General features: G+C 43.5%; 1 protein-coding gene across 4 annotated transcripts in view; it reads left to right on the plus strand.

The window, feature by feature from the left end:
* Positions 1–27105, plus strand: part of CNNM1 (cyclin and CBS domain divalent metal cation transport mediator 1) — a 58576-nt gene that overhangs the window by 11283 nt on the left and 20188 nt on the right. For 2 of the 4 annotated variants that reach the window (XM_042907942.1, XM_042907944.1), the window contains exons 2-7: positions 13637–13780; positions 16692–16832; positions 19167–19336; positions 21045–21144; positions 21551–21598; positions 24708–24770. In XM_042907942.1, coding sequence (XP_042763876.1) covers positions 13637–13780; positions 16692–16832; positions 19167–19336; positions 21045–21144; positions 21551–21598; positions 24708–24770 — 666 coding nt within the window. The remainder of the gene's footprint in view (positions 1–13636; positions 13781–16691; positions 16833–19166; positions 19337–21044; positions 21145–21550; positions 21599–24707; positions 24771–27105) is intronic. The other 2 variants (XM_042907943.1, XM_042907945.1) reach the window with 1 other exon arrangement.

The following is a 27105-nucleotide window of genomic DNA, read 5'->3' on the forward strand; positions in this document are numbered from 1 at the left end:
ATCTAGTTATTTTATGCTGTATTATAAAGCAGTCCACTGTCTACTTTTTCTCTTTTTCTCTGTCCTCTGGCTCTAGCTATCAGCTGCTATTTCTCTCTGAGTCAGCCTCAAGCAAATCCATCCCCCAACCTCACCCATCACAAAACCACTCTTTCTGTGTCTATTTCAGAGCTTCTGTTTAACTGAGAAATCAAGTAAATACACGTGTTGGGAATTATGTGCCTGGTATATAGTAAGCTTCAATAAGTATTTGTTGAATAAATGACTAATTAGGCCTTGACTGGGAGCCTAGTAGTGCATGAGGTTGGTGTATGGACCTGGGGTAGATCCTTCTGGGCAGGTTCAAAGCTGTGCAAAGTCATATCTCCAGATAATGGGTTGTTACACTGCTATTTTTGAGTGTTGCTTAGCAAGCCAAACTGCCAACCAGCTTAGATCCTAGTGACTAACGACTATGTTTTCATGCCCTGGTGATGCTGGTTACCATGGTGTTCTACACTGTTGGCTTTTTTATAATTACCTTTTAGTGGCTCGAGAAAATTTTTTGTGGTAAGTGTATTGATTATTCTATTTTAGATGAAGTAGACTAAGATAATTGCTACAAAGTACAGCCTTTTTATTTTAATAAACTAGGGAAAGGAACTGTTTTGTTTTTCCAAATCAAGGTGGTCGCTACAAGGCTGGTAGGTAAGGTAACATTTTTGTGCTTCTCTTCCTGATTTGATAGAAAGTGATTTGATTTGATTCTGTAGATTTTTAAAAAAAATCTATCATGTGTCAAAGCATCTTTTTCTCATCTTACTCTGATGGAATTCTTCAATATTAAGATATAAACGTTAGATAAACATTAGGAGTTCACAACGCTTTGTAAACACAAGACACTGTAACTATTGGCACTATTAGAATTCCCGTGTTATCATATATTATCACAAAGAAGCATCCTGTAAAACCAAACTGTTTTTGTAGCCCCAGGACTGTTTAGACTAATAAAAGTAGAGAATTTTAGAGCCAAAAAAGGCACCTTGGAGGTCACCTGCTCTCATCCTTTAATTTTAAGGTGGAGGAAACTGAGGCCCAGAAAAGACAAATAATACAAATAGTGATGATAATCCCTTATAGTTAGTCTTTACATTTGCAAAGATCTTTCCAAAACAGTAACTCATTTTGTACCCACCATGCAGGTGAAGTCAATAGAATTTTTTCCCTTTTTGTATATGAGGCACCTGGGATCTGGAGACAGGAGTGTCCTGCTCAGTGTTAGTGACTGAGGCAGAATCAGAAGCCACATCTATGACTTAACTACCTCAGACCACGGAGCCACAGACATAGATTCCTAAACACCTGGGCTTAGATCCTGGCTTCTATGTTTCCTGGCTGTGTGACTAGGGAAGGTCACTCTACGACTCTGAATGAGGCTTATCTCCCTTCTTAAAATGGGAATGATGATACTATATTGTAAGTTTACTGCAAAGGCCGAAGATAACGCCTGTACCACATTCAAGACACTCCACCATTTGCCTTCTACCTCCCTGATCTAATTACATGAATTGTATCTAGTTAGTCATTTAGTGTAACAAGTGCTTTCTCTGATCCAACCCATGTAAACGTGACTGTACATAATGAAGAGAAGTGAGAGCTGCTTAGAGACAAGTCACTATTTCTCTAAGTCTCCATTTTCTCATCCATATAGTAGTAGTAACAATCCCTATTTGGCAGAGATACTATAAAGATTAGGGTTTAATAGGTATGGCAGTTACCACTAGGGCAAAAACTGGAAAATGGGGTGTGCTCTTGGGAGTCAGCTTGATTTAGATCAGAAACAGTGGAGGAGAATGTTGGAGTAGCTGTAGACTGTCTTCACCTGGAATGAGAACCTTCAAAAGGGTGGGTTTTAAGGTTACCTCTGGAGTCTGGCTTACTTCGAATAGAACCCCTGAGAGCCACATCTCTCTCCTCCCTAGGACCAGCCTAGTTGAGTCATAGCCCCTGGGCTGGCCCAGAACTGTATGATCTCTAGGCAACTTAGGCAGGCCTATTTGCCTTTCAGTGTCTTTCTTCATGTCTGAGGTTGGTTCATGGCCTGAGAATGTCACCATTAGTCAAAGTTTAGCCAGGTCACTTAGAGTCATCATGGTGATTTTTAAGCTAAGGACTCTGGTTATGTTTAGCCTGAACCTGGAGAGAGACAAACTGGCCCCATAGGCTGCCTCCAAGATAGGCTCTGGGTCTGAGAGGCTTGAAGTTCAAGTATCCAGTCTCATTTACTTGTCTTGAAGCTTTTCACAAACCCCAGCTAGGTGAGTCCTGTTCACTTCCCTGAGCTCAATATTGGCTCTACCACTTATTAGCTGAGTATCCTTGGACCAGTTATTTTCTGAATGGGGAATAAACACAATCCATTTTGATATTTTGAAAGAAGGCAAGGTATATACCAAAAACGAAAAAACCAAAAAACCAAAAAAACCTCACACATGGAGGCCATTAATGGCAGCAAGAAGACTTCAGGAATAATCCTCCCTGGTAACTTGTACATGTTACTGAAGCGGGGAGTAAGCTTATAAATGCTTTGTGGGGGCAGTCAATCTTGTTTTGGTGGATAGAATGGATTGGAACTGGAGAAACCACAAGGAGGATCGGTTAGGAAATTAATGCAGTTGTCCAGGATCCAATGCAGAGGTGGAAACTAAGGACTGTGCACTTGCAATTGTAATGGAGAAAATCTCTTAGACTTCATTACCTTCAGGATGCTCCTTCTCAGGCTCCTTTACTGATTCCTCCTACATCACATTCACTGAGCAGGGCCTTCTCATATCAGATACTCAAATATTTGTTGCATGAATGTTGCATCTGTGACCTCTAAATGTTAGAACACCTCAGCTCAGAAATGGATCTTTGTCTAGTCTCACTTCCATGACTATTTCATTCATTCTCCCCAAGATATAAGTTCCAGATTTATGGTTCCAGCTACTACTTGACATTCCACTTAGAGGTCTGAAAGGCATCCCAAACTTAAACTGTTCAAAACTGAGCTCCTGCTGCCTCTTCCAAGCTGACTCCTTGCACAATATTCCCAAACTCTGGAAATTGCAGTTCCATTCTTGTCATTCAGGCCCAAACTTCTCTTTCACTGTTGCTCCACATCCAGTGCCTCATGTAGGCTCTGCTTTCAGCATATCTGGAGAATCTGCTTACATCTCACCACCTCCCCTACTGCCTCCCAGCCAAGCCACCACCCATCTCTCACTTGGTTGATGGCCAGAACTTCCTATGATGTGTCTCTGCTTCTACCCCCACCCACTTTGTGTCCATTCTTAACACAACAGCTAAAAAGAGTCTTATAAACATAAGTCAGGGCTCCTGGGTGGCTCAGTCGGTTGTGCATCTGACTCTTGATTTTGGCTCAGATCATGATCCCAGAGTCATGGGATTGAGCCCTGTGTCAAGCTCCACACTGATCATGGAGTCTGTTTAAGATTCTGTCTCTACCCCTCCCACCTCCGCCCCCCTCCCCTCTCCTGCGCATGTATGCACATACAGATGCATGCTCGCTCTCTCTCTCTCTAAAAAAAACAACATAAGTCAGATCATATCACTCTTTTGTCAAAAAACAAAAACACACCAACACGGAATTCTACAATGACTATGTCACTTGAAGAGCCAAGTCCTTACAAAGGCCGTCCAGGCTTTATCACAGGTGTACCTACCCTATCCCTTACCTCCCTGACCTTGGCTCCTACTACTGTCCTTTCCCACATTCAGCAGCCACCCCACTGACATCTTTGCCATTCCTTAAGCACATCAGTTGTACTTCCATTTACTACAGACCTTTGCTTTTTGTTCTACTGCAGAGGTATCCCCCAGATATCCACAGGGCTCCCCACCTCACCACCTTCAGATCTTTACTGAAGTACTACCTTCTTGGGGAGTTAATCCCTGCCCTCTGCTACCTAAAATTGTAACACCTATACACTTCCCCATTGCTCTTCCCTGCTTTGCTTTTCATCTTAGTGCTGTGATACTGACTTTACGTAACACTATTTATCTGGCTTATTATCTCTCACCCCCAATTACTAAAATGTAAGCTACAGAAGGAAAATGATTTTGTTAGTTGTGTTCATTGCTGCATTTCTAGTGCCTAGAATAATGATTGGTACATAGTAGTAGTCATTTATCAACAATACTTATTGGTAAAATGAAGGAAGAAAAGGTGAATTGCAAGAATGTGGGGATTTTTTTTCCTAATAGGAAACAAAGAAAAAGAAGGTAAAAAATGACTCCTCAGTTATGACCCTGGGTAACTAGAAGGTTAATGGTACCATTTACTATAGTGAAGCGGCAGGAAGATCGGGGATAATGGCTCTTGAAGATCACATGTTCCTGTTGAGATAAGCGATTTTGACAAGACAAGGAGAGAGCTCAGGCAAATGTGTAAAGCAGGATAGGAGTTCAAAATAGACACTGATGTTAAGATATAAATTTAGTCCTCAGGAAAGAGATGGTGGTGATATTTAAGGTGATGGGCTCTGCTGGGATCTATAATCAGGAAGAGAGAGGAACAGAAGATCAAGGACCAGAGCAAAGGCTCTTGACTGCAAATGCCCAGTAGAGTCACCTGAAGAAGTTTGAAACATAACGTCCCAATGCCAGCACTGTACCCTAGGCCAGTTAGATCAGGACTTCTGTGAGTGGCACCCAGGTAATCAATAGGTTTTAAAGCTCCTCAGGTGGCTCCTACATGCAGCCAGGGTTGAGATTCACTGAGCTAGAGACTTTGACATGTATTTATCTTTAGATGAAGATAAAGGAATCCTCAGTGGAAACAGAAAAATGTCAGCCATAAAGTTGGGAAGCAACCAGGGTCTTAACCAATTCTTCTCGTACTTCAATGTATGAGAGCCCATAAGAATTATCTGGAGGTCTGAGGACATGCAGACCCTGACTCAGACCGCTGAGCTGGAGGCTGAATGGCTGCCTCCAAGGGCTTCTCAGCAATGCCAGTGCTGCTGGTCCAAGGGCCACACTTTGAGTGGCAAGTGTCAGAAGCAGAGCTTCTCAACCTTCAGTGTGCATGAGACTCACCGGGGATATCACTGAAATGGCTGTCTGGATGCCACCTCACCACCTGAATCCTGATTCTGTAAGTCAGTGGTAGGACCTGAGAACCTGCATTTTGAAGAAGTGCCCAGGTGATGGTCAGTGCTGCTGCTTCAAGGAACACGCTTCAAGTTCAATGTAACCACAAGGTAGAATGATATACCAAGACCAAGGTAAGAAAAAAGAGTCAGTACTGTCTACTAAATGAATGAAAGATGCTGCAGTGACACCAGGGAGGATAAAAATGTAGCAAATGTCAGTGTGTTTTACAAGGTGAAGGTCGTAAGTGAGGCAGGAACCATGAAAGCATAAAATGATTTCTGCTTTCCTTTGTTCTCTATTTCGAAGCAATTATGCTTTTGTCCTAGCTTCTATATTTTATCTTGGGAACAGTTACCTTACCAAAGTGTTGTAGCTATTTTTAAAAGAGAGAGGAAGCAAATCAATTCTTCGCTTTTTTTTTCAAGGCGTATGCTAACAGGGGCCTTAGGCGCTCTTCTCTGTGATGTGCCGAAACCATCTAGAGACTATATCTATTAAAGACCCTTGGAGAATGTTTCAGCTTCTTCAAATACTGAAATATAGTTGTGATGTTGCTGCCACTTGCTAACTTTCTGTCTCTTTAAAGCAAGGTTTCCAACCTCAGCACGATCGATATTCTTTATTGTAGGGCTGTCCTGGGCATTGCAGGATGTTTAGCTGCATCCCTGCCCTCTACTTTAAAAGCAATGCCTGAGAGGCACCTGGGTGGCTCAGTCGGTTAAGCATCCAGCTTCCATTCAGGACATGATCTTACAGTTCGTGGGTTTGAGCCCCATATTGGGCTCTGTGCTGACAGCTTAGAGCCTGGAGCCTGCTTCAGATTCTGTGTCTCCCTCTCTCTCTGCCCCTCTCTGCCCCTCCCCCACTCACACTCTGTCTCTCTCTCTCTCTCTCTCTCTCTCTCTCAAAAATAAATAAACATTAAAAAAAAATTTAAAGCAATGCCTGAAAACCTAGTTGCCCTTCTAAGAAATCTGACATGTGGTTTGGGTATGTTGATGCAGTTGGTGTTGAGATAGACTACTACCAGCAACCTGTACTAGCACTCACCCTTTGGATTTGGGGGACAACAGAAATGACTAATTTGATTTTCAGTAGTGGGAAATTTTATTGACCCGGGATACATCAGAAGCCTAATAGATAGTGCAGCACCTCAAGCTTGTTTCAGAGGTGATCGACACAAAAACTATGAGAAACCCATTTTCAAACTCAGCATTAAACAGCCAACACATACTCCCTGCCCAATGTCAGCAAAATACCATAACTACCACATCGTATGAGAGAGAGCACTCATCAGCTGGCTACTACAACTACCCTTTGTTCCAGGCAGTTCTTTTCTGTCTTTTAGTAAGTTCTTAGCATCTGGTGACTTAAACCAGGTACACCAAAGAGACTAGGATTTTACTAGACATCTCAGTGCTTATTTTTTTTCCTCATTAGTAAGTCATCAGGCAAAGAACCAGAGTGCCATGGAGCCTAACCATAAACCAGTGGTTTACAAACTTCAGCCTGCATCAGAATCAGCTGTAAAGTTTGTTAAAATCACAGATCACTGGGCACAACCCCTGAGACTCTGATTTACTAGGTGTGGGGTGGGTGTTGAGAATTTGCATTCCTTTTTTTTTTTTTTAATTTTTTTTTTAACGTTTATTTATTTTTGAGACAGAGAGAGACAGAGCATGAACAGGGGAGGGGCAGAGAGAGAGGGAGACACGGAATCTGAAACAGGCTCCAGGCTCTGAGCTGTCAGCACAGAGCCTGACGCGGGGCTCGAACTCACGGACCGTGAGATCATGACCTGAGCCGGTCAGACACTTAACCGACCAAGCCACCCAGGCGCCCCGAGAATTTGCATTTCTAACTCGGTTCTCAAGTGATGCTGATCCTGCTGGTCCAGGGAGCACACTTTGAGAACCGACTATTAGTTCTCAGCCTTGACTGAACATTAACATCACCTAAGGAACATTTTAAATTATTGATGTCATGGCCCCACCCCAAACTGTTGAAACCAGAATCTCAGAGTGTGAGATCCAGTCTTTAGAATGTATTTATAGCTTCTCAGATGATTTAGGTTTTTTTTTTTATTTTGGAGAGAGAGTGCAAGTGGAGGAGAGAGGCAGAGGGAGCCCCTCCACACTAAGCCTGGAGCCCAATACCTGAGTCAAAGTCAAGAGTCAGAGACTCAACCAACTGAGCTACCCAGGTGTCTCTTCTCAGATGATTCTCATGTACAGCTAGCATTGGGAAGCACTGAACTAGTGACGTGTACTCCAAAGCATTGGGCTTGGAGGGTCTCTCCAGATAGCCCTGTTTAAGATCCCAGAAAGTTATGACTGACCCCTTATGTTTCATTGAGGATAGAGTTCCAAACAAAACCATCCTAACGCTGTGGTCCAATCAAGGCTCAGGCCATAGACATGTATTCTCTAGTTTGTGTTTCATCAGGATGTGGACAGCATTGAAACTAGAGGCTGTAAATCCAAAGCTGGGAGAAAGTAGCCAGGCTGGAGGGAAACAAACCAAGGCTTAAGGAGCTCACAGCTGCTAGAAGCTAGGAAAGGTATGTTGGCAAGTCAAACCATCAGGACAGAGCTGGGGATTCTGCTGAGGCTGGACACTAGGAACATGTTAGGTATTCAAGCCAGAGGCCAGAGACTCTATAGTTACCAGTCCAGGAGTAGAACACCAGTAATCTGAATAAAATATACTCTTTTTAAAAAATATTTATTATTTATCTTTTTAAATATACTCTTTACAACAGAGGCAAATGTAGCCTTAAGTTTTAGAAAAGTGCATTGCATAAAATCCACCGTGTCTGTATCTTTCAACTCAGCTCACAGATTTCCCATCTGTTGGTGTTCAGTGCTGCAATAATACGGTCCAGGGACACGGACCTCATAATACCTCATAAAGCAGTAGCATTCATGAGTTTTCCATTTAAAACATTACCTTACTTTTTGCCTCATTATATCTTAATGATATCTTTGTTCTTAGATTTCCTTCCTCTCAGCTGTGACAAGCCCTCATCCCTGCTCAGCTTTTCCACAGCCACCGAAATTTATAAGGTGGTGCCCTCTTCCCCATTCCTATTCCCCTGATGGCCTTGCCTGTGCCCACTTTTGGTCTTTGCCATGTCCTAGAGCACAAAATGACAGCAAGTACTCTAAACTAGCATTTTACCAGCAGCATCACCACCTGTGTCCAAACCAGTGTTGCCCTTATATTTCAGCCTATTCTCTTTTTGTTAAACAGTTCCTATTTTTACTCACCCACTGACTTCCTGTTCATTCAAGCACTGGTTCTTTCTTTTCCAATTCGCTTTAATAAGAGCTTTATTGAGGGGCACCTGGGTGGCTCAGTTGGTTAAGCATCTGACTTTGGCTCAAGTCATGATCTCACGGTTCGTGAGTTTGAGCCACGCATCGGGCTCTCTGGAGCTGTCAGCACAGAGCCCGCTTTGGATCCTCTGTCCCACTCTCTCTCTGCCCCTCCCCCACTCGGTCTCTCTCTCTCTTATCTCTCTCAAAATAAATAAACATTAAAAAATTAAGAGCTTTATTGAGATAAAATTCACATACCATAAAATCCACCCTTTTAAGGTATACAATTCAGTGGACCATCAGTTGTGCAACCATCACTGTATACTTCTAGAACGTTTCATCACCCTAAAAGAAACCCCACAGTTTCTCCCCACCTCCTTCTTCCCCTAGCTCCTGGACATTACTAGTCGACTTCCTTTCTCTATAGATTTAACCTATTCATAGGATATTTCATATAAATGGGATCATACAAGGTGTGGCTCCCTGGGGTCTAGCTTCTTTCATTCAGCATAATGTTTTCAAAGTTTGTCCATGTTGTAGCATGTATCAGTACTGCGTTCCCTTTTTATGGCCAGATAATATTCTATTGTCTGGATATACCACATTATTTATCCATTTAGCAGTTGATGCACGTTTGGGTTGTTTCAACCGCTTAGCTATTAGGAATAATAGGAACCTTTGTGTACATATTTTTGTGAGGACGTATGTTTGCAGTTTACTTGGGTGGTGTATGCTTAAGATTGGAATTGCTGAATCATATGATAATTTATGTTTAATATTTTGAGAAACTGCCAAGCTGTTTTCCAAAGCAGGTGATTCTTTTACAATCCCACCAGCAGTGTCTAAGGGTTCCAGTTTATCCGCATCCACATTTGCTGTTATCTTTTTTATTCTAACCATTCTGGTGGGTGTGAAGTCTTGTCTCTTTAGGGTTTTGATTTGCATTTCCCTAATGATGAAGATGCTGAGCATCCTTTCATGTGCTTATTGACCAGTTGTATATCTTCCTCAGGTAACTATCTAATTACATCCTTTGCCCCCTTTTTAATTGAGTTGTGTTTTTATGTGTCGTACACTTTATATATTCTGGATACAAGCTCTCTATCAGATATATGATTTGCTGGTAGTCATTAAATACATCCTAAAAGTATTCTAAAGTCCAGCTTATCTATTTTTTTCTTGTTTTCTTGTATTTATGGTGTCTTATCTAAAAAACATTTTCTATTCCAAGGTCACAAAGATTTACTCCTATGTTTTCTTCTGAGAGTTTTGTAGTTTACACTGTTACATTTAGGCATTTGATCCATTTTGAGTTAACTTTTGAGTCATAATGTGAGGTAGGCATCCAACTTCATTCTTCTGCATATGGATATCCATTTGTCACCTGCTAGTTACGGAGTTCTTACGCTGTGCCAGGTGCTATTCTTCGATTCTGGGGAAATGGAGATTAAGTAGAACATAGCTGTTGCCCTTCAGAAAGCTTATCATCATAGTAGGGGGAATCACTTGTAGAGAACAACAGCATGGTGAAATTATGTCTCACCCCTAGAGTGGATATAGCAGATGGTAGCTGCTATAATAATAATAATAGCTATTATTGTTGTTAGTATAAATGTCAAAAGAGAGATTTATACAAAGTACTATGGCAGGAGGAAGTGACTACATTTTCCATGTTTCAAGATTGGCTTCACTGGTAGCCACCCCCAACCCTTCAGGGGCCCAGGAAACAGGAGTACAGGGAGATAGGTCTCTTAAAGGGCAACCTTTTTGAGAGAGAGTGGACCTCAGGTATGTGTGTTATGGACATAGCTGGTGTCTTGAATAGAGATTATGTGAACAAGGCTATGTGATTTCTGATTCCTTTTCAGTCTCTTCCCAAGAAAGAATGACTTCCTTCATTTGTGTGTAGATCTCTATAGGTATTTGAGGGAATCAGAAAGGCCAATTGTGAATTACAAAGTATTTCTAATCAAGTACATAAGAGTTTTGTCTTGAATATTACATAATTAGGACTTAAAATCTCTATTCCCTGGCAATCACATGGTGTGTCCTCAAATCAGCATTATAAAGTGTAGACCAGTGGCTGATTTTCAGATGGAAGTTATGGTACTCTTTGTGAAACATCATAAAATGTTAATTTATTTAATCCCATTATATGAACTAATCTCTTAGCGGCCAGAAGTATGGCTGTATGGCTGCATTATATATATTCTGCGCTCCACAGTATAAAAATTATACAGTTTTACAGAAAATAGTTTTAAGAAATCACTTTTCCGAGTTCTTCATTATACTAGCCATTTGTTCTGTCATCTGTTAGCACGTGTTAGCAGAAAAGTGAGAACAGGTGCCATAAGTTTAAGAACAATGTGTTGAGGAAAAAAATCCTTTAAATTGATCACATTCTAACAATTAACATAAGCTAATTTAAGCTATAAAATGCAGTTGCAGTTGTTTCAAAGGAGGATAATTTTAGAACCACTGATGTAGAGTTTAAATTTTAATTTAAATACATTGTATTTTATTTAGAAAATAAAGGTTTTAGTGTCTGGTTTTAATATCATCTATTGTATCAACTATGGATTTTCATTCAGTCTCAGTTCCATTCATCAGGCATTTATTTGCCTGCCTGTTATATGGAAGGTACCCTGTCTTGGTGTACATCCTGAAGGATCTTATGGCCTGAGGAAGAAACATGGTCCAGTAGAGAACACATACATTGCTAGTTATGAGAAGCAGCAAACTGACAAATGCTCTAACAGAGTTATCAAGGGCTTCAAAAACAGGCCAGGAGAGATGCGTTCAGATTCAGAATGGGGCAGATCTTTCTTGAGGACTTTCTTGAGGAGCTGGCCCCTGAGCTGGATCTTGAAGGGCCAGTGGAGACAGAATGGGAGGAGACCATGTGCACGAAGACTTTGAAAATACACATAGACAGGGTTGAGAGAGTGAAGTTAACATGGTGCACCTGGAGTATAGAATGAGTAGGGAATGTAGCAGGGCATTTTGCTGTCTTGATAATACCAAACCAATGAGTCTGGATTTGATTCTGTGCATATTAAGGAGGTTTGGAGGGTTTTTGAGCAGGGTAGTGGCATGATCAGACCAGTTTGGGGATAGTTGAAGGATAGGTTGAAGGCGGAGAAGAAATTAAAGACCATTCTTGAGCGATACAAAACCCATCTCATAATTAAAAACCCCAAAAGGTAGCTATCTTGTGATTTGAGGTATCTGATACAGAAGTTCATGTGTTTAGATTTCAATGGTTAATTATGCCTCCAGCAAACTGACTACTCTTCTTATCTGATATTTTTAGCATTGGCCAAGCTTATAAAGGATAACACTGATAAAGCATAAACTTCCTTTTTTTTTTTTTGGCAAGAGTATCTTCTAAGTCAGTACCCTAGATTTTCTCCTTAAATGTCTCTTAGCCAAGGAAAAGAACCACCCAGGTTTGCATTTTAAAAACAGGACTGGGAAATGTGTTTATCAGCAGATAAAAACAAACCAAGGTGAGGCAGTATTGCAGGACTGTTAGGTAAGACTCAGTCCTTGGGTTAGGACTAAATCCAGTTACCTGGGTTTGCAGTCCGGCTCTGCCACTTATAGGCTGTGTAACTTTAGGCATGTCACTTAACCAATCTGTGCCTCAGTTCTTTCATCTATAAAATGGAGATAGTGATAGTACTTGTCTCAGGGATTGTTAGGAGGATCAGATGAATCAGTACACACAAAGTGCTCCAAATAGTGCCTGACACATAATTAGAGCTCCATACGTGTTGACTCTTATTATTCATTGTTGGGCAATAAAAATTAACTGCCTGTGACACATTATAGTTTTCAGAGCACTTTCACACACCCACTAAGTCACCCGAGCTCCGTGATCACCTTATGGCTACTGGTTATCCTAGCTGCCATGACTGCTAACAAACCACCCTGAAACTTAGAAACGTAAAACGACAACCATTTTATTAAGCTCACAGGTTCTCTGAGTTGGGAATTTGGACAAGATACAGCAGGACTTGCTCACTTCGGCGTCACAGTGTCTGTACCTGCAGCTGGAGAAGACTCTCAAATGGCTGGCAGGGGTGGGGTGGGGGTGGGGAAACCCAGCAGCTGGGGCTGGATCAGCTGGGATGGCAGATCCACTGGACACAGCTTCGCTCACCTATCTGGCACTTTTGGTGGGATGGCTGGAAGACCAGGCTCAGCTCGAACAGTCACCTAAGCGTCCACATGTGCCCTCTCCACCATGGTGGCCTCAGCCTTCTTAGACCATTTCTGCAGCAGAAGCCATGTGCCTTTTATGACCTAGCCTCAGAGGTCACATTGCAGACATGTGCCTGTCCTCTGTTGGTTGACTCAGTCACAGGCCCACCCAGATTCAAGGGAAGGAGACAGAGACCACACCTTTCGTTAAGAGATGTATCAAAGAATTTGGGATCATGTTTTAAAATCACCATACTGGTAGGGCGCCTGGGTGGCCCAGGTGGTTAAGCGTCTGACTCTAGCTATGGTCATGATCTCACATGTGAGATTGAGCCTCACATTGGGTTCTGCACTGACAGTATGGAGCCTTCTTCGGATCTTCTGTCTCCCTCTCTCTCTCTGCCCCTCCCCTGCTTGTGCTTTTCCTCTGTGTCAAAAATAAATAAACATTTTTTTTAAAAATCACTGTACTGGTATTATTCCCTAATTCTAGATGAGAAAATTATGACTCAGCAGAGGTTAAATGATTTGCCTAGGGTCAGTTGCACATACAGTAACCAGAATAGTTAGGGAGAAGGGATAGGGGAAGTTTGGAGGAGGAGAAGGGCTTCAAACCCAATTCTTTTGATTCCAAATTTTCGTTCTTTCAATTAGATTATTCATCCTTAGATGAACTTAGATACACTTACCAATACACTTAGATACACTTAGATACACTTACTAATCTGTGAAAGTTCAAAGAAAAAAAAGGTAACTGCCTTTATGTATATTAGGTAACTTTCCTAAAAAAGAGACAGATCCAAAAGTACAAGGCTTGCATTTATAACAGCTTGTATACAAACTTCATATTTCAAGGAGGTCCTAAGATGAGTTCAGTCCCGAGATTGGTCACAGAGCAACTTTGTGTAATTTCTTATTAGGAAAGATTTCTAAAAATGTACCAGAGCTTAACTGGGACTTCATTTGTTCTCTAGGAAAATCTCACCTGGCCATTGTCCAGCGGGTGAATAATGAGGGAGAAGGGGACCCCTTCTACGAGGTGATGGGCATTGTCACTCTGGAGGACATCATAGAGGAGATCATTAAGTCGGAGATCCTGGATGAAACTGACCTCTACAGTAAGTGCATGGCCTTGGCTGTTGTCTAAGGTCATCCTATTTCTTCTGAGACTGTCAGAGCTGGCTTAGTTTGATATAGGCTGTGAGAGGGTGTCAGGACAAGCCTATCATTGCTGTGTGTCATCCCCCAAATGCCAGGTGCTGGCATGGCAAGATACCCTGGCTTGAATCACCCTGAGTCACTGAGAACATGCTAGCTAGATGTTTATCAGGAGAGAACCTTCAGGAACCGAGCCAAGATTAAGAAGGGGACCTCCTGGCCTTTGGATGGAAAAAGAACTAGAGGAAACCAAGTGTGCCTCAGGTGGCCACTCTGCCCTTGTTTTTGTCCCCGGTGTTGTTTTGTTTTGTCTCTTCATCCACCTAGACGCAGAACCTAGCACTCCCTGGAACTGTTCCCACAGTTGGCTCACACCGCAGCGTCAGCATGCGTGGAGACTGCCATGAGATTGCCCACACACAACCTAAGCCAAAACCTTAAATACCCCTTCTTCGATACTGCTCTTCTCCCTCATGCTTTTTCAGCCCTACAGCCTGGTTTCTCATTCTCCCTTCCCATCCCCAGCACCCACCCTATCTCCTTTCTCCTCACCCTCCCACCCCCTGAGCCCTGAGGAACAATATGGACTCTATGTAGACAGTGACACTGCTTTTGGTTACTGAGCCTTGTCAAAGCTTTGGTTGCAAACACTACAAAGGCTTGCTGTGTCTGTGGGATGGGAGTGTTATCTAAATCTGTGGGAATCCCTAGGCCAGGAAGTATTTCCTCCTCCAAATTTCACTTCATGGGACAGCAGTCCCTTTTCCTTGCCTTGGATAGCCCATTCCATCCAGACCCCTGCCCTTATTTGCTAGAAGCAGCCATTCAGAAACTAGCTCCCAGTAGAAAAAGCTTTCATGCTGTAAAGCAGTGAGTGGTGCAGAAACATTACCTTCCCTTTAGACTTAGAAGCGATCAAAGTTAAAAGGTGGACCAGGCCTTGACAAAACATAGCAAGAGTGTCACAGTATCTGGTTTTATTGTGATACCATGGCCAGGCCCAACTTCTTCCAATAGGGATTAACCTCTACACCCCCCACCCCCATTCCCTTCTCCCTTCACCTCTGCCCACCACTCTTGATTAAAAATTCCCAAGTGTCTCAGGAGATATATTGAAGAAGGCATTCACACTAAAGTGTTAGTGGCTAATAGTAATGATAGTAGTCTAAATGAGTACATTCCTTCCTCCAGCATTTAACAACCTCAGCATTTAACAACTTTAATGCTCCCAATACTCACTGTTAAAATAATGGGAACAAAGAGGAAGATCAGATGAATGATTCTCCAGTGATGAAATGTTAAGTGGCATTCTGATGGAGAAGGGAGAGGGGATAGTTACGCAAGCATGTCATATAAATCCGAAGGTTGCTCACCAGTGAGAACAAAAGAATTGATCCGATACATGTATTTGCTGCTCTCTTGCTAAGCAATCCTCTATCTAAAGGAGAAGGCGAGGGTTTTCCTGCCCTTATAAATAAGCTTCTGGCATGATTCCTTAAAGCTGTGAGAAGGCCAAGGAACCGGGAATACGGTGTTTCTACTCACTTGACCCCGACCCACAGGACAGCCGGGTCTGCTTCTTGCCACTGTTGCTACCCAAGCAAAAGGAGCATTCAAGCAGCAGCCCAGAGTCCAAGATAGGCCCACGAGACAGCAGCACGATAGGAGGGCACTTTCTGACTTCTAAAAGGAAACCCAAACAGTGGGGCTGAAGTGAGCTCCAAAAGGAGAAGGACAATACCAGGGAGCCAGATTCTGGGGCCCTGGTTCTTTTCCTTGGGGTTCATTCCCTTTAATTTACACTGCATCCACTCAGCCTGCACTGAAAGTTCCCTGCAGCCCTTTTTGTCTCCAGGCCAAGTTTGGAGAAAACCCAAAATCCCTTTCTCTGCCCCCCCTTAGCGCTATGAAATAGGTGAGACAGTTCAAAATTTTACCCAAAACCTAAGGGAAAGCAAAAGACACATGACCAAAGAAAACATTCTCCCTACCCCTAAAAAAATATCTTTTAACACAAGTTTTAAAAAATAAGGGAGAAAAAATTAAATTGGAAAAAGCAGATATTCTCAATCAATATCACAGACTGTCTAGGGTCCCTCTAGGTCGTCTGAGAGCCCTGCCTAGAGAACCCCCTTTGTAAGTTATAGGGCTCTCCCCATTCCTTCTCCTTTCTTCTTCCCTTGATTTTTTCTCAAGTCTCTCCTAGGGGAGAGGCTAGGGTTGGAGCAGGAGAACTGTCAGTGGGAAGAGGTGACCACCTATGTCCTTTGGGTGACATGCCTCGGGTGCTCAGGGCGTGGTTTAAATCAGCAGGAAGAGACCTGGTGAGCCCAGCTCTGGGGACAAGAGAAGGGCAGAGGCAGAAACCTCCTGGGCTCTGCCAATCCCCTTTATGCTGACAATGCTAGTCCTTCATGTATGAATGCCATTTTGTAATCATTTCACAGGTAGGTTCTGATTGGAGTCTCATAATAACTGCATGGCACACGTAGAAGTGTTATTGCTGATTATTAACCTCATTGTATTGATTAAAACACACACACTCTGATGCTTAGAGAGGTTGCACAGCTTGTAAGGAAGGGAGCTGGCACTAGAGCCCCAGCCTTGGGGGTGCCAGGCCAGCCTGTCCCCTTTTCCACTCTACACCACCTAAGTGTAAATAATACTGAGACATGGCAGCGTCTGTCTCCCACCTTCAATCAACATCCTTCTGCTTCCTGGGAAAGAAGTTGTGATGTCACCTACAGTTGACACTTTGCAGAAATTCATGTGATCCCAAAGGATCTATTTGTCCCATGTGACTCTGGGGAAACTTCCAAAAATCACCAGCGATTCTGAGATAGTCGCCATCTGTCTCCTATGACCCTACAGCCGACAATCGGAAAAAGCAGAGGGTCCCACACCGGGAGAGGAAGCGGCATGACTTCTCCTTGTTTAAGCTTTCCGACTCGGAGATGAGGGTGAAGATCTCCCCACAGCTTCTGCTGGCCACGCACCGCTTCATGGCCACAGGTATGACTCTGCCCACCTGTGTCTCCTCCCCAGGCAAGTAAAGCAGAATCTAGAAGGTGAAACCCACATACCAATCATTCTTAACCTAACCAGTGCGCAGCACAGACTGAGAACCACTGTCCCAGGGGATGGGGTGCCTTAGGTAGGGCCACAGGATGCCACATACTTTTCTTTTTCAGCCCCAGGCCTGATCTTGGGTGGAAGTGAGTACAACTCAACTCTGCTTTTCTCTCCTTTACTCTAGAGAAGAGCTAAAGGAACGACTGCTGCTCTTTTCCCTTCCTCCACCTGCTTCCTGGCAGGAGCTGAGCTCCATCCTGTTGAAGCTGGGGTGCCCCCAAGGATCTTCCTGTTGAAGAGGGAAAGGCCCTGTGCCACCTAGCCACAAGGCCTGGGGTCCCATAACCTCCTAGGACCAGATAGGCTTGTGACCTTCAAATTCTTAAAATACAGAAGTCAATTGTGAATCTTGAAATCTCTAGAAAGAAAAAAAAAGCGAGAGGATCCAAATAGAAATTTCTCCTTCTTGTAAAGCAGCTAAAATGTGTCTCTGATCCAGGCCTAATTAGGGTGCTGACTTAGAATGATCACACCCATGACTAAGTTCTGTTGTCAGTTAATCCAACATAGATTTATTGAGAATATAATGAGTGCTAATACTGTTCCGGGTGCCAACAAGTAGAAAAGTTTAAATTGGAGCTTCTTTAAAGTAGTTTTCAACATGTGTTCTGGTTCTGAATACAGATTTCACTACTGCCTGCCTGTTTTCCATCACATCACATCACATCACATCCCATATAATATTTGGGGTACAACAGTGCTTCACATTTTTGATAACTTATCCAGTAATTAACTCTCTGTATTATTAACTTGGAATTTCATTTCTTTGTTTTTAAATTTTTTGTTTATTTATTTATTTTTGAGAGAGAGAGAGAGAGCACAGGTTGGGGAGGGGCAGAGAGAGAAAGAGAGAGAGAGAAAGAGGGAGACATAGAATCCAAAGCAGGCTCCAGGCTCTGAGCTGTCAGCCCAGATCCCCACACGGGGCTCAAACCCAGGAACTGTGAGATGGTGACCTGAGCAGAAGTCGGACACTTAACTGACTGAGCCACCCAGGCGCCCTGGAATTTCATTTCACTCAACAAATACATGTCCTACAAATAAGCCAGATTGAATTTTCTATATTTCATTTGATCACAGCATTTTTTTTAATTTATTTTTTATTTATTTTTTTAATTTTTTTTAACGTTTACGTATTTTTGAGACAGAGACAGAGCATGAACAGGGGAGGGGCAGAGAGAGAGGGAGAAACAGAATCTGAAACAGGCTCCAGGCTCTGAGCTGTCAGCACAGAGCCCGACGCGGGGCTCGAACTCACGGACCGTGAGATCATGACCTGAGCCGAAGTCGGACGCTTAACCGACCGAGCCACCCAGGCGCCCCTGATCACAGCATTAAAGCCTTTGTTGTTCACATGGCTTACTTATCTGTGCTCTTTTTTATCATTACTCTTTCTTCTTAAACCACTTTATTGAGGTATGATTGACATACAAAAAGTGGTTCATATTTAACACAAACAACTTGAGTTTGGAGATAAGTATACACCTGTGAAACTATTACCACAGTCTATGCCATAAACATATCCACTACCTCCAAAAGTTTCCTCCCACCCTCTTTATTATTATTTTTTATATGTTAGCATCAGATCCTATGCTTTTAGCACAATTTTAAGTATACAGTATAGTATTGCTAATTATAGGCACTAAGCTATGCAGGAGATCTCGAGGACTTATTCATCCTGCATAAAAAATTTTGCACCCTTTGACCAATACTTCCCCCAAGTCGCCCTCCCACTAGGCCTGGGCAACCCTGCTGTTACTCTCTGCTTCTATGAGTTTGACTATTTTAGATTCATCATGTAAGTGGTATCATACATAGTTGCCCTTATGTGTCTGGCTTATTTCATTTAGCATAATGCCGTCCAGGTTCAACCATGTTGTTGCAAATGGCGAAATTGCCTTCTTTTTTAAATCCACATACAACTGTAAATAAAATCAAGAAAAAAATAAGTAGCAAAACTGACATTTCCAAAATGGTGACCTGGTTCTCCAGTGTGCCAGCACAGAGATACACTCCCCAGAGGGCATGGCGAAAACCTGAGGCACACACTCAGGTTTAAGAACCACCCTCACCCCTTCCACCTGAGAGAATCACAAGAGCCCTGCCAGCTTGGTGCCCAGGAACATGAATGGAGGTGGCCCTAGATACATGCCCTGGTTTTGCCCATCCTGATTCCTCCACCTGCAATTCTTCCTCCCTCCCTATCTCCCCTAGAGGTGGAACCCTTTAAATCTCTGTACCTTTCGGAGAAGATCCTGCTCCGGCTCCTGAAACATCCCAATGTGATCCAGGAGCTAAAGTTTGACGAGAAGAACAAGAAGGCCCCAGAACACTACCTCTACCAGCGCAACCGCCCCGTGGACTACTTCGTGCTGCTTCTCCAGGTGAGTGGGAAATTTGGAGACCCTCTCAGGGCAGGACAAGGGCATCTCCAGGCTGGAGAGGAATGGCTGTGCCTCCCCAGTGCCAGGTTCGAAGACTGAGCTTGCTGCTTCAGGGCAAGGCCAGTTGGGGAGGACGTTTGTTCATGACCCACAGAAGGGGCCAAGTATGATTGGCTGGTGTCCTGGGAGTGGTGGGATCTTGATGGCATTTAGTCTAACCAGTCAGCAGTGTCGATGGTGGGGTGGGGTGGGTACTTTTCCAGCAGAGGGGTTCTGTGGCTGAACTTCCAAAACCATTGTCCTATAGAATCCCAAATGCCTCCTTGTCTGCTTAGAAATCCCCAGAAATGGAACTATCCATTGCCCCCTCCCCCCAAACTGTAGATGATTCTTGTTTAAAGCCCTTCCCTCTGTCACACTGAAATCTCACCATATCGGACTCCCACCCACTCCTTGCTCCACTCCCTGGAGGCATTGTGGAACACATCCATTCTCTCTGCCACATGTCAGTCTTTGCACTCTCTCAGATCTTCTCCTCCTTAATAGGACCAGGAAGGGAACTGAAGACCAGATGAAAGAGGTGCAGCATCTTCCTGGTGCTCACATAGGTATCATCGCCTTCTGCCTGAGTGCCTGAATAGGCCTGGCATAAATACACGTCATGTGTGGTTCCAGCTTGTGACGCTGCTGGCTCTCTGGCCTGGCTCCACCCTTAGTGCTATCACTGTTTCCCATCTCTCCTCAACAGAATCTTATGGACCCTAAATATAGTGATTGCCTTAAAATCTTAATTAAACTCAATCGACTTAGACATGGCCTCTCTTTGTTACAGTCCACCTACGGCCTGTCTGCTCTGACCCTGTGATGGGCCTCACACGCATCCTTCCAAATAACCTCAATAACATGACCTCCCTTCTCCAAAAGTAGAGATTTTCACTGCTGGAAATCAAGGAGGGTCTTGTTAAATTGTTGATATAACATAATGAACTCATATAACCTATTTTATGCTTAATGTAAACTTAACCATTTTCAAATAAAAGCTGGAGGGAGTAAAATGTAGTGGCAAGAGTATTGCTTCAGAAATTGGAAAGATCTGGCTTTAAGATTCCAGTATTGCCACTTCCTAACTAACCTTGACCAAGTCACTTAATCTCTCTGAGACTCTAATTGATTCTTCCATAAACTGGGGATAAAAGCAGTATGGGCCTCATAAGGTTGTGGGACTGAGTGAACAAGAATCTATGCGTGTGCATAACACTGTACTGGGCCCATAGACACACACTACATGCTACCCATTAGCTGTCATTATCACTGGTAACAAACAAGCTCCACACAGAATCAGATTTTGTCTCAACCAGACTTAGACATGGTCTACTCAGACCCCACTAAACCAGTGGGTCAGTTTACAGAGCCCAGGGCTAGCTGGTGCCTGGCCATTCATCATGAAAGGGCCATCATAGCATGCAAAGAGAGCTTGGTTATTCAGGACTGGATGCTCCTTTATGGACTAAGCAGTTAATTTACTGCAAAGGGCTACTGAGGTTGGAGGCACTATTTTTGAAATGAGTCTGGACAGACTTCACATCTCCCTGGGATAAGAACGTAAGTCCACTTGTTATCCAGACAAAAGTGCTTAGGGTCATAGTCAGTAATAGGAGTGGAGGTGCTCGTACATGTACACCCTTAGCACAGTTCCTTCTTTCTCCAGGGTAAAGTAGAAGTGGAGGTTGGTAAGGAAGGCCTTCGCTTCGAGAATGGAGCCTTCACCTACTATGGTGTCCCAGCCATCATGACCACTTCTTGCTCAGGTATTCCTGTTCCCAAGTCTCAGGTTATTGGGGAAGCAATGGAATATTATAGGAAAGAACATCTGGGTTCAAGTCCGGACTCCTCTTAGGGACCCTGAACAAGCCATTTAACTTCCTAGGCTTTAGTTGCCCCCTCTGTAAAATGGGTATAAGAGTCATTTTTTATTAAGAGAGTTTGTTTGTAGAAGTACATGGTAGACTGTAACATTATCAAGTGTTAGGAGTGGATAGTGGATATTTTTCCATCCGAAAAGACAAGTTTCTTTTGCTTTTTACACTTCCATCTGATCGCCTGGTTTTTGCAGGGTTAATTGGTGCTGGGGGTGGGGTGGAAGAGGGGGCATTCCCACAAGAAGGTGTGTTTTCTGAACTGCCTCTGAAACACACTGCATCCTTCTGTCCTTAGATAACGATGTGCGGAAGGTTGGAAGTCTGGCTGGATCCTCTGTCTTTCGTATGTATCTCTCAAACCCCTCCCTCATCTGCCCCCATCGTAGTCCTGCCTCAGCCCACTCTGGGGACCTGGACTGAGCACTTTGAGCCTGGGCTGGGGCTAACACAAATGTTGGCAGCCTGTTTGTAATGCTCTGCCAAGAACACTGCCTCCTGCCAGGTACCCACAGACCACAGGTGCTTAGTTTCTGCATTTGCAATGTTTTCTGCTGCTTCTCTGCTCATGGGCAAGTGATGAGTGACGGGGAGCAAAGTATGGGGGGGGGGAGGGGGGGGGGCGGGACACCATGTGTTGTCACATGCTGGGGAATGAAGGCAGGTGTTTGGCGTGCTCTGGTGGAGGTTCAGCCTTTCCTTCTCTGCTGTGATATAATTCACCCACTGGCCTTTATTTGAAAACCCTAGTAAGTCATTGCTGTGTCTGTGGGGTCAGTAGGAAGTGACTGCAAGATCTTAGGATGTAAGTCCCAGGCTGGTACAATATGTTGCTTATCTACATCTCTTTCCTTGTCACCACATCTTAGCTGGTAGAGAGCTGGCTGCCAGCTGGCTGTGCATGTGAATGGTGGGGGCTGGCCCAGGGCTGATGGCTGGTCTGTTCTGCCCCTTCTGTGCTCTACCTTCTTGCTGTTTCATGTGTGTAGTTATTGCCCTTGCGTTTAGAAGGCATGGCATTTATTGGAATGTAAGTGTGATCCAGAAAGAATTATTTGTCTAGATTGCCTATTAATTCACTGGTCTGAATTTTGCATTGCTTTCAGCTGTTGGTGTTTACAAAGGTGGCTATTTTAATGCCAAATGGGGTGTTTTCTCTTATTACAAAAGATACTTTACAAAGTGCACTATATCAGTATTTATCAGAGGGTTCCAAAGTTTGATATCACAATCCCTGGGATATGAAAGGTAGATACCATTTTAACACAGAGATACTGAAGAATTGCTCCAAATTACCCAGTGAGTTGATGACACCCAGATACATTCCAGTGTCCAAACTAGTTCACATAGCACAATGAAATACACATTTGAGACCCATCATGTTCCAGAATGCAACTTCTGTGTGGAAAGATTGGAACACTTTACAGTGTAATTCACAACCTAGCCCAGCAGGAGGCTGAAATCAAGTTGAAGTACCTGCCCATACCTAAGACATAGCCCAACATGAGCTGAAGATCTGTAAAATGTAAGATTATATACTTATATAAGCCAACAAATCTCAAGTTTGATGAAGGAAGCTCATCATCTTAGAACAAGAACTCTGGATGGGTGAGGGATGGGCTAGAGGACCAGGTAAATCTTGGTTCTTTAAAGATTTCCATCCATCATATTAGGGATTGCTCAAAGTGGAGTAATTCCTAGGATTCTAAATGTTACTTACCTCTGTTGGCCTTGTTCTGGCTCTTTCAGAAGACCAAAGGAGGTGGAAACAAAGAGCTACATGAGACTTCCCAGCCCACCTAATTTGAATGGCTTTTCTTAAAAAATATATGTGTGTATATATATATATACACATGTATATATTAGAAGTAGTAGAAAGATGTTATCTGGTTTCCTCCCTCCCTTTCTTCCTGTCTCTAGTTCTTTCTATCAAAATCCTTCCATTTTATAAGTGAGACAGGAGTAAACTTGCAACACTGACCTCTCCTTCAAAACTGGTTAACTAAAAAGTAGCATTAAACTCTTTCCCTCGCCTCACTTCTGAGCATCTTTATAAATCTTCAGAAGGAAAAAGAAATCGAATTAGCAGTATGGGTATGGAAATATTTTCTGTTGTCCACCCCCCCAAGCCCTCCCCAGTGTGAAATATCTGCCAGGGCCTCCACACCTCACAGTTGTCCCAGATGCGTCCTCAGCCCAGGGATCCAGCCACCTGGCATCTTTCACTGGCCAAGAACGTCAACCTGAAATCAAAGGAGAGCTTAAGGCAGTAAATTCTTCTAGGGTCTTGGTCTAGCAAACTACCCCTGTCCTCAAAGCCAGCCTGTAGCTTTATTAGCCTTTGAAGGAGATAAATGGGATTACAGATTTGCCAGAGCACTTGTCCTGGGACCTATGCCTCGGAATTGAACTTGAGGTTATGAGTAAGTCCCCCTGGTTTTCCTGTGTAGGGCAAAGGGAACACAGCCAGCACTGTCTCGTCTATCTTGGGTCTGATTGCCAAGAACCCAGGAGGACCACAGTGAGCCTAGAACTCTGAAGGAACCAGGCTTGAGCTCAGGGTAGAGGGAACGGCTGCCCACAGGGTGAGGTAGGCAGGGATATACTGTCTCCCACCTGTTTGGTGGAGTATACATTTAATTTGCAGCCCAGGAAGCTCTAGGATGCTTCTTGAGACTATGGAGTTTCTTATTCCAGTATGTCTCACTACATTAGGAGCCAATATTCTTCGACATCTGGTGTTAGAGTAAATGATTATTAGGTAGGTATAAAGCTCTCCCACTCCCCTGCGTATATGGGTAATTTCAGTAAAATCATCTGGTGCAGCAGATAAGGCTACAGAAGTTGCATGTTTCGGTGTGCTGTTACCTGCAGACTGATTTCATTTAGTCCCCAAGGAAGGGGGCTCTCAGAATAATCGTGTAAGAACACGGAAGACAGATTCCCAGACAGAAACACCCCTAGACCTAGCAATGCACCATTTTCCCCAGTGCTGTGACCACCGAGGAGCTCCTAGGAGCCTGAGGCAGGAGGATTCCGCTTCCTTAAGGCCGCCCCTTGTAGGAGCGTGCACTTTGCTTTTAGCCTTCCCACAGGTCTGGCAGTTGGGAGAGCCTGGTGCTGATGCGGTGCTGGACGCCCAGTGCATTTGCTGGCTCAGAGAGAATGCCGCATACACACAGTCCCTGCCAGGACACTGCCTGTTCTTGACAGGTCTCATTCCCTCTAAGATTACTGCACATCTTTTCAGAAGACTTTCAACAAACTCTGTTTTATGTTCCTCCTTCTGGAGAGTGACTTTGTGAGAGGATGCAATTTCCCTGTTTTCAGAAGCGGAGAAATGTAACGTTGTGAAGATTTAAGAACAGCATGACTTACACACTTTGCTCTTTGTCTTTCTTTTATGTTTATCTTCCCTTTTGCATCTCACAAATCCTTGGCCCTTGACTCTTTAGTGCCTGTCTCTGTGTCTCGTACCTTCGCCTTCAGCAGAGGGGACTCTCTGGCGGGCTCCCCAGGTAAACATGCATGGGTGTTTCGGGTATCCGTAGATCCTGTAGGGTTCGCAGGAGGCCTTTGGTCTCTGTCACCATCCTGTGAGAGAACTAGTCTCTCCCAGCAGGCACGGCCATGACTAAGGCATAGCACGCCACACAGGTAACACTCATTTGCACATACAGCCCAGGGATTGCTGGTTCAATGGTGACACTTGGGTTCAGCTCCCCGGGATGTCTTTGTGTGTGTACAGGGAGAAATGATGGGCTGAGAGATGGTGTGAGCTTTCCTGTCATTTGTCTGACTGCAAAATGGAAGATGAGGAGTGCAGCAGGAGCGAAATAGAGACAATGGAATACTGTTCTTTATTACTACCTGTTTTTCCTCCACCTTTTGTTCTATGTGGTCTCTGCCTTTAGCTAACCCATCCTCCTCCTCCTCCTCATAATGTTACCCAGTAGTGACCATATTCTCTCTGGCCTTACTCATACAAAGAATATGTGTAAAACTTTCAAAACAACTTTTCATTAGGTTTAACCTCTGTTGTTAATTAAATAAAAGATGCTGGGTTTCTTTTTAACTGGGTCAAGCAGCTCCTCACAGAACTATATAGTAACTCAAGGACTGAGTAGAATGTAATACATCTAAATAAGCAATTAAGTGTTTGTATTGTTTTCATCTCGAGAGGTTGCTCTCTTAGGCTCATGGAGTAAGTAATGACGAAACCAAGAATTTACTTGTTAAAAGTTAGAATGTGAAAACACAGTCCAGTTCCCTGTATCCTCCACATCTGTCTCCCTTATCCCAATGCTACAGTATGATTCTGAGGCCTTATCATAACCTCAGTCATCAAGAATCCAGTTATGTTTTGCTATCTGTACAGTAGACCCTCAACTTTCAAAAAGGCTATGTATGCCCTGACACCCCAAGCCCCCAAGTTTGCAATTTCAGAAATATTTATGTTGACTCCTGCTTTCTCCCAAATCACATTTTTCCCATCAAAAATCATCTGGTTCCCATGTTTATCTGTACAAGACAAGTCAGTCACCTTCTCAGATTTCACCAAGGTTTCCTCTCTCACTTAATGGTGATCTTCCACCAAGAAATAAAATTTTTCTCACTTTGTGAGAGCTCATGCCTTCATGATGACCATAGGCCAGCTCAGTCGATGTGGGATGCCGGGCTGGTGCCTTCACCAGCTAACTGGTCTGCTTCTGCCTGCCGGCACAATTAGAAATGACCACATCATGGACCTTCAAGATCCTTCACACTCAGGGAGTCTCAGCAAATGAAGAGTGTGTTATGAAGTTTCAGCTGAAACGGAAGATGCACATTTTTCAACCAAATAGGATCAAAGCAACATTGTAGTCTCCTTTTAAATAACCCTCAGTTAACCAGACAAGCCAGTTCATTTTAACTTTCCGGTTAAAGGAAGGTTCACTCTAGTTCATTGATATTTATTATGAAAAACTTGATGGTAAACCAGTTGTCAGACCAAGATGAGGGTGATTCGTTCCTGCTGTGTGACACACACCCCCTCAGGAGCTGTTGCTACTTCTAATGCAACCCTCGTTCGTGCCATCTGCCCCTGAGAGCTCTTTTAACCATCCCGCCTCATTTTCCATGACTGGCTGTTCAACCCAAAGGAAACTGGCAGGCCACACAGCATGGCCAGCTTCTTCCAACCTTCGGTTTACCTCTGCAGAGTGGAGCAGTGACAGTGCAGGAAGAGGAAAGAAAAGTCATGGGTGCCTTGCTTCTCCTTTGATTCTTTCCTCCTCACCTCCTTTCATCCAGTCCCCTTTTGCCTGGCCCCATACTTGATTTATGATCCAGATACAGTTATTTACATATATTACGTCTTACCCCCATCTTACACAGAGGAGTTGAGAAATCGTGGAAATCAATAGGGCCTTTAAGTTTAAAAAGAACTCTATCATTTTATTTGATCCCCACAACCACCGTAGGAGATGCGAAGGAATTATTGTTGGAAAACAACAGATAAGGAAACAGGCTCCGAAAACTTTAAGCCATCGATCAGTATCACAGGTGTGGTGACGAGGTGGAAGGGTGAGGACTGGAATCCAAATCTCTCTCTATTTTTTAATTTTACGTTTATTTTTTTCAAATTTTTCCAATTGTTTTTTATTCTTAACCAAAGTTTCCAACTGGAAAGAATAAGTTACAGGAATCAAAGGCAGAGCATACTCGCATGCAGTCAGTGATAGTGTGATAGTGATGTAATGAGACAGATGGTGGCTACCCTTGTGAACACAGCATCAGATATAAACTTGTCATCAGATATAAACTGAGTTGTACACCTGAAACCAGTATAACTGTGTGTCAGCTATACTCAAA

This window comes from Panthera leo, chromosome D2, assembly GCF_018350215.1.
Source record: "Panthera leo isolate Ple1 chromosome D2, P.leo_Ple1_pat1.1, whole genome shotgun sequence".
Lineage (NCBI taxonomy): Eukaryota > Metazoa > Chordata > Mammalia > Carnivora > Felidae > Panthera > Panthera leo.